This window comes from Poecilia mexicana, unplaced genomic scaffold (genome assembly GCF_051168715.1).
Source record: "Poecilia mexicana isolate PSO_F unplaced genomic scaffold, ASM5116871v1 scaffold_6, whole genome shotgun sequence".
In the NCBI taxonomy this organism is placed as follows: Eukaryota; Metazoa; Chordata; class Actinopteri; order Cyprinodontiformes; family Poeciliidae; genus Poecilia; species Poecilia mexicana.
Window position 1 is genome coordinate 25,733,354 of NW_028263375.1, and position 12,162 is coordinate 25,745,515.

General features: G+C 39.5%; 1 protein-coding gene across 1 annotated transcript in view; it reads left to right on the plus strand.

Moving 5' to 3' along the window:
• Nucleotides 1-12,162, plus strand: part of kcnq1.2 (potassium voltage-gated channel, KQT-like subfamily, member 1.2) — a 126,563-nt gene that overhangs the window by 17,962 nt on the left and 96,439 nt on the right. The window contains exons 4-7 of the mRNA XM_015003907.2: nt 5,480-5,606; nt 5,776-5,854; nt 5,942-6,038; nt 10,059-10,199. Of these exons, the coding sequence (XP_014859393.2) occupies nt 5,480-5,606; nt 5,776-5,854; nt 5,942-6,038; nt 10,059-10,199 (444 nt within the window). The remainder of the gene's footprint in view (nt 1-5,479; nt 5,607-5,775; nt 5,855-5,941; nt 6,039-10,058; nt 10,200-12,162) is intronic.

A 12,162-nucleotide genomic window follows, 5' to 3' on the forward strand; every position in this document is an offset into this window, starting at 1 on the left:
AAACTTAGGAGACTAATGACTTTTAGCTAACACAAACAATCTGACACACACTGCTTACACTGCACTTACCCAAAGCTCTTAATAGTTGCATGTCTTTTAAGGCTTTCATGGTCACACTCGTATAGAACCACTTGGCTCCGCACAGACTGCGCCTGCTGATACTCGCTGGTTAGATTGACTTCTTTGTGGCTTATTTGTCTATTAAGGCCCGCTAAGTGATGCAATAAATCGAGGCCTTACAACAGGTTGAGAGAAATTATGGCCGCCGTTTGGAAACCCTACAAAGAGCTTGCATCATCCGTCTCCTGCCAGCACAGAGGGAATATATAAATACACACGTAGCTCCTGAATGCATGCACACAGTGTGCACACGCATACAAAAGCTGCACAAACACACACGTAGTACCTCCAGCCAGAGCCCAGAGAGGACACCGTGTTCTGTAAACTTTTGGTCAGTGCACTTTAATGACCTACTATCACACTTTTCTTTTTTCTTTTTTTTTTTCTTATTTGGTTTGGTCTCCCTAAACTGTCAGGTTTGAACTTTTTCTGCAGAAAGATCGCCCTATGAATGCAACGTTTGCACACCTGACTGCATGTTTATGTTTGCAGGATTGTAAATAATTGGAATAGGTTTAATATCAGTGGTAAAATAAGATATTATCTGCTTTTTCAATTTTTGTTTTTTATTACTCTGTGCAGTTTGTGTCGGTGTGTTTTTAGGGGCCGGTGTGTCCCGATGGAGAACGCTGGTGGTAGTAACTAAACTTAGAAAGTTCAGGGTCAGCTCACATCGCTGAATCACAGGCTGCTTGTTTTGGATGGCACAGAGGACATTAGTCCTTGAGGATATTTGGCCTTCGGGGCAGCTGCCAAAGTCAAGCAAGTCAGGCTGGGCAGCACAACGCACACGCACGCACACACACACACACACACACACACACACACACACACACACACACACACACACACACACACGCGCAGTCACACAAACTTCCAATGCATTATCTTGTTTGCCTTTCTCTTCTGCACTTATATTTGTTAAAAAAATAAAATAAAATACACGGGTTCAGGTTCTGCTGACTTTTGCAACCTTTTCACTTTGTTTGAAATAGCAGCTTAAATAAGCATAAATGCTGGTAATTAGGTTATGTTGCCACATATTGTTGTAAACCTTTGGCAAGACGAGAAGTGAGTGGTTTGTAGAGGGATTAGTGGTGTTTTAAAAAGGAGTAAAGACTATGTCTTTAGGTCAAATTCACACATATATGTTAAAAATAATTAAAAGTAAGTAGATTTTTAATTTTAAGCTGACTAAAGTTGAGATTTGTGAAAAATCTAAAAAGATAAATGTAACTTTTATGGCTGAAGCTAAATTTTGCAGATCAATTTTTGCTAACATTTTTTTTAATGTTTTATTTTTGTTATTTGCATAATTTTTTACCTTTTTGTTCTCTGACATGTGTCTATCTTTAAATTAAATTTAAATTAGATTTGTATTGTGCAGCACTTCGTTCAGCCCCGCCATTGGTCTTAATGGTCTTTATAAATATAATAATAATATATATATTTTGGTATTCAAAACTAATTCCAGTTGATTACCGTTATTCATACATGTTAAAAAGTCATTATTTTGTATTAAAATCACAATGATTGATGCCCTGAATAATGCATTCATGCATGCTTTAAATTCATATGTGCTTTTATTTATTTTGACAGGACCTTTTGCTGAAAATCTTCCTGTTTTCCGCGTGTTTAAATGTGACATCTTGCATATTGCTATTTTTCTTAGTCAGTGGCCAATAAGCTGAAGAAGAACCATATTGGTTTTGCTATATTTATGCCGAGTGAACAGGATGGTAACGAGGGTAAACTAAATCTCCAAAGCTCATGGTTGAAGAATTGCAGCAAACAGAGGCATCTTGAGATCAATAAGTCTAAAAGTCTAATAAAAGCATGCCTGAAGAAAATCTTCTCTCTCTGCATTACCATTAAAAAAATGTAATTGTGTGCTGTATGCTGTCTAATGTAGGCCTACTGAACTGTTTGGTCAGATGAGATTCAGGTCATGCAGCAAACACTCAGTCATGTTGGTTTGGCTTAAAAAAAAGTGACATGCTTAACATCGACTTATGGCTCCTGTCGAGTTTGATTTATTTCGTTTTCTCAAAAGCCCCTTGTACTTTGGTGCAATGCTTTCTGTCATAAGTTCTTTGAAATCTGAAATGAAAATAAAAGTCTCAGCAGAAAGCTAAATGTGGGCCATTACTCCGTTTTCACAGGAAATTGGTCCAAAATGTCGGCTATCATTGTGAAACGTAATAGGGAAGATTGAGGGTTGTCCAGTCGACACAGGGGAGCTGTTTTTACTGAAAAATTGCAAAATAAAATATATATATTTTTTTTAATTTGTTTAATTTTTGGGGGGAAAATCCATCATTTCTTGATGTTTTTTCCCATTATTTTATGATTTTGCTCAAGTGTGAAATTTTTCTGCTGTGATACAAATTATTTTAAGGCTTTAATCTTTACTAGAGACGCCAGCTGCAGAAACTCAGACATGATTTTATGAGACTAATTTTTTATATTTTGTTTTGCAGTAAAATAATGCTCATTGTTAATGTGTCGTAATGAACAAAACTGTTCAAAACCATTTAAAGCTGACCTAACGGGAATGTTGAAATTCAGAGAGAAAAACTTGTCAGCCTAATCATTCAGGTCAAATTATTTCCTAGTAAAATAAGAGAAAATTTTCAAAGTAAATCTGTTTTTAAACAGTGTGGCATTTAAATGATTTAGATAAATCCTCACTAAGTTTGGAAGCATTAACAGGAAGCTGATCACGCTGAAGTTTATTACCTTTTAGGAAACGCACGGCGTCATCGCGCAGCCCTGGTGGCTTTCTGTGTGCAACGTGTGTGCACGCGTGTGTTTTCGTGTGTGTTTTCTCCTCTCTCCAGTGAGACACTATGCAGTCTAATCACATTTTCACATGATGCTCTTCTGATGTGCTTCGTCCTCCGTCCTGGCTTGATGAGATTACGGTCTCACAATCGGGCAGCTGTTTCCAGTAAACATAGTTGCCGGTTTCAGCTACAACCCCCCCAACATCTGGGTGACCCATTTTATGGAATTATTATGACTAATCTCTTCAAATTTCCCAAATTCATGTGTACCTTTTGACTTTTGGATTTCATCCATCTGTCATAAAGCTGAATAGGTTTGTGTTTGGGTTTTTTTGTTGTTTGTTTTGTTTTTTTAGTGTGTGTGTGTGTGTGTATTTGTGTGTGGGGTTGTGCTTTAGCTACTGTCTCACAATGAAACTATCCTACTTTAATCACCAATAGGGAGCGCATTGTTATCAAAAATTAATATACTGTTGAAGATGACTTTGAATTCACACCCCATTTTGATAATTTATCACATTACAATCACAGGTTTCAACATACTGTTTTTTTTTTCCTAGAATTTAATGTGAAAACAAAAGTAGTGCATGATTGTAAAATGGGAGGTGAATGAGGCATTGTTTTCAAACTTTTTGCAAATAAAGCTAAAAAAATTGGTGACTTTGCATTTATGTTCAACCCCCTTTACATTAACATTGCTAAGTAAAATCTACTACACCTTATTTTCTTGAGACATAACCCAATTGGTACATTAGATAACTTTGAAGAGCATAGATTTGTAAGCGATAACCCCCAAACTTTAAACCTGTTAAGGCACTGCCTTTCACCTAAACTGACGTAACAAGCAAGAAAATCTGTTTTCTGAGAGGGAAACAGCACAAATGTGGAAGACATTAATCTGATCAGATGAGACCACACATCCTTAAAAAGTCTTAAACTCATTAAAAAAAAGTAAGTTGGTCTTTAATTTGTTAATCACAGGCCTTAAATCTTTACAGAACTATTTAATCCCGTATATTCTATGTGTATATACAGTCCACCACAGGATAACATGAACAGTTCTCAGATTTATATTTGTAGAAAAAAGTTTGACAACCATTAATTATCACATTGCAGAGTTGCATCAATACTTTAGCAAGGTTAGGCCAACCAGAAATCTTTTGTTCCCCGACCGAAACGTAAGACTTCTCCTCCAAGAGGAAGACTTTTGATGGACAGGCCATTGTTTTGCAGCCCGGTGCCGCTGTGTTATTGCAGCAGGGCTGTCGGTATTACATTTCATACGAGGGGTGGTCAGGGAGCGGGCAGCCCAGGCAAGTGCAGTCAATAAAGGAGGCCACCCACGTGGCCAATGGCTCCAGCAGGCACTATGGCGGCTAAATATTATGGAAAGACAGTGTCTAGGAAAACGATCTCCACCAGACACTGTTATTTAAGTCAGAAACCCTCCAATAATGTTAAAAGATCAGCCCAATAGTAAGTACAAACACAAAATCTTACCAAGTATTTTTGGTCTAGTTTCTAGTGCAAATATCTTGGCACACTTGACAAAAGACAAAACTAACTTACAAGTAACTTCAGCAAGAAATCAGAGCTAATACTGATTTTTAAAAAGTCAATATTTTGACTAATCTAGTGTCAGATTATTTCACTTATAACTACTGCAGTACTATTCCCATCAGTATTAATGAATTAACTTAAAACTAGCTTCTATATATATCTTGCTGAAAAGTTTCCTATAGATTAGTTTTGACTTATTTCAAGTGCACACTGCAAAAACATAAAATCTTAAGTATTTTTGGTTTATTTTCCAGTGCAAATGTCTTAGTACTCTTGAAATAAGGCAAAACTATCTCAAAAGTAACTTTCCAGCAAGATATAGACGATTATTTTAAGAATTCCTTAATATTGTTGAAAAAGAACTAATTCTGCTGGCAGATAAATTATTTTATAACATGGTGGAAAATGTCTTGTTATAAGTGAAATAATCTGCCAGCGGAACTGGTGCATTTTCATCAATATTAAAGAATTATTTACTTAAAACAAGCATCTCAAAGTTACTTTGAAGCTATTTTTGTCGTATTTCAAGTTTCCTGAGATATTTGCACTAGAAACTACACCAGAAACACTTAGCAAAATCTTGTGTTTTGGCAGTGTAATACTACGACAATAGACTGCACAAAAATACTGGGTAACATTTTAGTGTTTTTGCATCGTTTTCACTTCTTTTGTCAGTTAAATCCTATAGAAACACCTGAGGTAAACCTTCACCCCTTCAAACGGTCGGATGCCACGTCTTCCTCAGGCCTCAGTCACTTCGTCACTGACCCCTTCTTCTTCTTCTTCTGCTTCTTCCTCACACACCTGTCGCTGCTCCCTTCGTATCTCATTGTAAATCTTGGTGATAATAATAATAATAGCTTTAATTTAGAGTCAATGCTTGGCGCCGTTATTGCCGTTTTCAGGACAGACGTGCCGTCTGCGTCTGCATCCCATCGTCCTTTGTGTACGTTTTGCTGTTTTGTCTCTGAGCCTGTGGATTGAGGTAACCCTTTCTGCATTGTGCTCCACAGGAGATCGTGCTGGTTTTGTTCTTTGGCACCGAGTATGTGGTCCGGTTGTGGTCGGCCGGCTGCCGCAGCAAATATGCGGGCATCAAGGGACGCCTCCGCTTTGTCAGGAAGCCCATATCAATCATAGGTGCACCTGGCCTTTCTCTTTTGTTCTCATTAAGTCGCAATGAAAAGTGGTTTTTATACGTAAATCACCTATTGGATGATTCCAGTACTAATTTAATTTTTTTGCCTCTCGCCATTTTATTAAATCTCAAAGTTGAATTTTTGCTTGTTTTCCCGTTTCTTTCTCACAGATTTAATAGTTGTGATTGCCTCCATCATCGTGCTCGGCGTGGGGTCAAACGGGCAGGTGTTCGCCACGTCCGCCATCAGGTACCGTAGCGGTTTTTAGAGGCTGATTCACCGAGTGACACGGACTCGGATGAATGTGACCGACAAGGTGGCCCTGTGTTGTTCCAGGGGCATCCGCTTCCTGCAGATCCTGCGCATGCTGCATGTGGATCGACAAGGAGGGACGTGGAGGCTGCTGGGATCCGTCGTTTTTATTCATCGACAGGTGGGTGAAGGAGAAAAGTCTGAAAAGTCAAAGAAGACGCGATTCAAGTCTTACACAGTCGATCTGTCACGTTTACAGTTCCTGGCAAATGTATTCAGACCCTTGAACTTTTACCAATTTGTAGATATTTCATTGTAATTGTGTGATGTATCAACTTAGGTAGCATATAATAATTACAATCTCTTACCAATTAAAATCTGAACACTGAGGTGTGTAAAGGTGCAGAAAAAATATTCTATAGTGTATTAGTCTATTCTGCTGTTCACATAAAATCTACTATCATAACTAAGAAAAAGCCAGGCGGCTAAGCTAACGTAGCACTGCTAATTTAAGTGTTTTATGCTCAAACCTATTTTTGTTTAAATATAGACTGATGGATTCTGATGCAGTATAGAGACTTACAGACTCATTTTAAAGACATGCTCTATTTGTTTGCACTGTTTGTCCTCTGGTCAGTCACATCATTTACACAGAATCTCTAGACAAGTGGTTCTTAGCCTTTTTTGAGGTACCGAACCCACCATTTTCATATGCGCATTTTCTTTAGTAAAAATACCTATTTTTCACTGAACTAGAGTCTAGTTGGGGCACCCCAAGATCACTAAGTCTTCTGAAAAGGTAGAGTTTCTGAGAACAGTTCTTCAAAATATAGTCGGCGTTTTCAGCAAAGTTGAGCTGACTGTCCAGGAACGACCCAAGGTATTTAAAATTTGCCACAGTTTCAACAGGTCTTGTTTAGATAATTTAATTAGCTCTACATTCTTAAGAGAATGAAAAATTAATAATAAATAATAAAGACTTTGCGGTATTCTGATTTAGTAATGTAATTATATTAGTTGTGTTACCACCCCCACGCCACTAGAGGCAGTACCAACCCTGAAAAGATGCAACTAAGGAGCAGATTTAGAAGTACACTAAAAGCTACAGAATTTGGTAAAAACTGTGAGTTTTGCTGAAGTAATTAAAGACACAAGTTCAAATCCATGCTGAGAGTGGAGCTCCTTCAATCAGTGTTCCTCTGCAGCTCGGATTGGCTCAGCAATGTAACGTGATCCTCTGCAGCAAGTGATGGCAAAGCGGGGCGTCATCACGACTTTACACAAGTGTGTCTTTACCTCCGCGGCAGAGGCTCCGCCGAACCCCTGAGACCGACGGTTCGATCGAACCCAGGTTAAGAACCACTGCTCTTGACATTTTGAATAGAAAATTTGTTTTTGAATCGAATCGTGAAACTAAAAATCGAAATGGAATCGCTAGACAGTGATGTGTATATATTTTTAGCCCCGAGTTGAACTTACCTCAGCTAAGGCCTAAGCTTTCAGCTAAAGCCTAAACTTTTGCTAGTTTAGGCTTTAGCCTAACTAGCAACTCACAACTACCATTGCACCTCACAACTGGAAAATCGGACAAGGGCATCACGTCTTGACTTTGACTGGGCCAATTTATGATAGTTATTCTGTTGGAAAGTGAGCCTTTAGCTCAGTGTTAAGCCTTTTCCAGCCTTTGTCTTCAATGTCGCTGAATTTAACGCAGTCCATCTGACCAGCTGAACAAAACAAAACAAAACAAAAAAAAACATCCCCCTAGCATGATGCTGTTGGCACCATGTTTCATGGTGAGTAGGGGACAAAAAGTTGTTTGGTTCTTGTCATGGTTTGTGGCAAATTCCAAATGGGAGACATTTCAATATTTTCTTTAGTAAAAATACTGTATTTTTCTATAAGACGCTACTTTTTCCCCACTCTTTGAACCATGCGGCTTGAAGCCCGGTGCGGCTTTTCTGTGGATTTTTCTTCAACCGCCAGGGGGCGCTTTAGCAGGAAGGGAATCATTGGAAGTCAAAATTGGAAATCAAAGAAGAAAGTGCTGATTTTATAAGTTGTTTGCCAACTGCCATAAAACAAAAAGAAGAAGAAGAAAGTGCTGATTTTCATTTAGTACAAGCACATGCTAGCAGCAGGCACGACGGAGAAATTTCTTCAGATTCATACCCCCTGATCATGTAAATCACACGAAGAAGTTCATATGATGCAGATTTTAAGTTGAAGGCTGAAGATCTGGCAGTAGAGATCGATAGCTGCTAAGCTCGGGTTGAACGAATCCATGGTTCGGCGTTGGAGACGGAGGGCTGCATCCTTACCAGCATATTTCACAGACTTGTGAAAAACCGAGAGCAGCGGAGATATCATCGGCTTATATCCCGGTGCGGCTTATATACGTACGTTTTCAGTCTATTTTCTTTCTTTTTTTTTTTTCTTTTTTTTTTTTTTTTTTACTTTATAGATGCGTCTTATAGTAAGGTCCGGAAAATACGGTAGTTTAAAATCACACACTATTTTTTTGTATCATACAATTTCAATAAAATCCAATAAGGTTCTAACATGGCTAAACATAAAGAAGTTTAAGTGTTTTTTTTTTTTTTTCTGTGGGGAACAAAAGGTGCAGGCATAACTACTGCTTGTACACAGAGTTAAAATCCCCATTAAATTTCCTCCTCGTGACATGGCGGTGTGCTTGCGTGAGCAAAAATCTACGGCAGATCTGGCTTTATAAGGAGAAGAAAAGGAGCAGTCAACCTTCACCGCTGTTTTTCTTTCTCCTCTTTATCATCGTACACTTGTTTTAGATTTCTCTCTTGTTGATGCACAATGGCGTCAGAGTAACGCTCTTTTCTTTAATCCCTGGAGAATGCTGTGTTCCTTTCGTTGGGTCAAACCTGACATTCACGTCTTTGACACACAAAGAGGTGTGGAACCTGACATTGAGCCTTAAGTGGAGAGGGTCATTAACCTACTTGTAAGAGTGAGTCCGATGTGATTCTTTGCCTTTTCTGTTTTGTTGGGTGATATGCTCCGTTTAGTCGAAATGCATTGCTCGTTAAAGAAGCAGATAGAGAAGGAGTGCCTTCAGATCTTCACTGTTGCTCTCCATGTCTTTCACACAAGCTATTTTCTCTTCTAGTGTCTAATTTACAAAGCACGGAGCACTAATGGTTTACCGGTGCAGCGAGTGCGGACATGTGGCGGTGGCTCAGTGTGAAGCTGTCTTGGGACCTGAAGGTTGTGGGTTTGATTTCATCTTCCTCATGCCACATGTTCATGTACCCTTGGGCAAGGCACCTGATTTCAAGTTGCCTGACTATCTGAGTCTGAATGTTCAAGATTTTGGTAAAAGTTACTATGGTGTAAAGTACTTCTGGTGGTCCCATTTACCATTTTTGCATCAGGTCATTATGTTCCATCTTTGAAATGTGACTGCCAAAAAAAATAACACCCAATTTGGTACAAAAGTGAATGAAAGAAGGAAAAGCTCAGACATCTGTGTATGGAAAAACTCTCATCGGATACATAAGGAGACAATGCCAGAGCACGGTTTCCCCCCAGAAAACTTTCTAAGGCAGTCGTTCATCCAGCGGCCCGTTGTGTTTTTGAGTTTAATAACTGTTTAAAGTTGACAGGAAATTTGAAAATATCACTTGATAATTATGTATTATTGAAAGATGGGGCAGATTACTACCTGAACACCAACTGTAAAGTCTTAAAACATGCAAACATTTTAAAAAGACTTAAATAAATGAGCAATGCTTAGCCTGGTGGGGTCACAAGTAAAGCCTGGTGACCCGTCAGGCTTATAATACACTGGGGCAAACCCTGAGATGTTTGCTCTTGTGCACCTGCAAAGTAAAAAGAAAAAAATTATAATTTATTCATTTAATTGTTTCCCACAAACCTAAAAAGCAATAAATAAAGTAAAAGAAAAGTATCGAGTCCATAATTTGTTTTCTTGATTGATATTTCACTCAAGAAATCAAATGTGCTTCTTAGTTTATGTCCCAGATGGAGGATAGAAACACTTTAATTTCTCGGTTTTCTCTTTTATCGCACAGGAGCGAGACAGAAACAGATAACCCAAACGTGTCGATGCTCAAAGCCGAGTGTTAGAATCATGTCAAAGCATTGAGCCTCCATTCTGTACTTTATTTCACCGTTTCTTCTCTTCCCGACTGTCGTTTTCCCTCAGGAGCTGATCACCACCCTGTACATCGGCTTCCTGGGCCTGATCTTCTCCTCGTACTTCGTCTACTTGGCAGAGAAGGACGCCGTGGACGAGGAGGGCAAGACGGGCTTTTCCAGCTACGCTGACGCGCTGTGGTGGGGCGTGGTAAGGCAGCAGACTGAAATGCTTCGTGCTCAGAGAGTCTTAGAGGATTCTTAAAGCAATCGCCAAAATGTTTCAGACCATCTAGCAAATGTAGCAGCTTCAAAATGGAAGTTATTTTATTTATTAGGTGGGAAAAGCTATCCAGACCAGCTTGACTCAGTGTGAAAAGTAATTGCACTCTAAGCGTAATGACTAGTTGTGTCATAACAAATTACATCAAGTGTGTGCGATGGGTCACTGTGGCCCAGTTTTCAAGTGTTTAAGGTCATGCCACAGCATTTGAATTGCATTTATGTCCAGACTTTAAGTAGGCCACTCAAAATCCTCCTTCATCTTTTTCTTAGACATTAAATACTGCACTTTTTTGGGATGTTTTGGCTCATTTTGCCTCTTGAGCTCGAGCTTAAGGTCACAAACTGACAACTGGGCATTTCTGCTAGAGAGCTGAATGCATGGCTCCATAATTTACAGCAAATCACCCAGATCTGAAGCAGCAAAGCAAGGCCACACTATTACAGTACCTCCACCTCTGAGATCCTCTAAGGTTCTTTTTCCTCAAACTTCATGCTGGGCATCCATAGGAACTGAACCACGTCACAGAACCAGACCCAGACATGGAGAAGCAGCGTTCAGCTCCACCGATCTTGAACAAACTTCCAGAATCCTTTCACTCATCAGTCTGCAGAACGTTTTGCTGACATTTGTGTTATTTTTGGTCAGTAATGGTTTTGACCTTGGAGCTCCTGGCCATTTGTTGCCCAGTCTCTCTCTTTTTTTTTTTTTTTTTTTATTCTTTTTTTTTATTGTTGGATCACAAACAATGACCTCAGGTGCTACAAGTGAGGCCTTTAGAGCTGATGACCTCATAGGTCAAGCACTTCCTGAACCAGTGGAAATGGTCACTCTGTGGAAAACGGTTTTCACTGTGGGTCTCAAAGCCTTAGAAACGCCTCTGAAACCTTTTCTAGACTCATCTGTTGTTGAGCTGCTTCAGCTATCGATTTTACTAAATGTCATCGGGCAGCTTCTGTTAAAGCGGCTTCTTAACTCTACGCGTCTGGTAGCAGTCACGCTTCTGAAAACCGCTTTTGGGTTTTAAGGTTATGCTAGTCTGGATTTTAAAATGAGTCTTTAATGATCTGAGATATTTAGGTGCAACAAAAAAGCGACATCAGAAGAAATCTGTACGGGAGAAATACGTTTTCACGGCACTGTGTAGCCAGAATCATGAATAATACGGCTGAAGTCGGCCCCCTGTCTGGAAAGGTCACGACCAAAACGCAAAACCAAAACCAGAATTTGTTCTGTTGTTAAAGAGCAAAATTACAGTTAAAAAGCACATTTAATTGAGAAATTGAATGTGGTCGGCGTAACTGGATGAGCGATTGTTTTATTTCTCGGTCGTTTTCTGTTTTATCACTCAGGAGCGAGACAGAAACAGATAACCCAAACGTGTCGATGCTTTCCCCGACGGTCTGTGTCTCTTTCACTCCCGCGTTGAAGGCTCGGGTTTCCAGAGGAGTTAATTAAACTTTTGAATTGAAAGTGCAGAATAATGAGAAACCTATGGCAGGCCTTGTGCAGGGGATCAGCCTGACACAAAGAAGACGGTAATAAACCATTCACCTCTTGCATCTTTGCCTCAAAGGACTTTTAGAGCACCGATATAAAGTGTCAGTTCCCTTAATTAAAACTTTAATTGCGGGGTTGCTACCTTTATGTAACACGGGGTTACGAGGGTCGCGTCGCTCCTCCCCTGCTACGCGCAGGCTGTTATTTGTGATTTCTTCTTCTTCTGCTTTCTTTTTTTTTTTTTTTTGTTCTGTTCACAGCACAGAGGAAAAAGAACCGCACTCTGGGATTTGCACTTCTTTGTGGTTTTCAGAAACTGTAGACTCGAGAGTCATGATATGCGCTTATAATGGGTGGGGTAAGGAATGCAGGCGCTGTGTGTGTGTGTGTG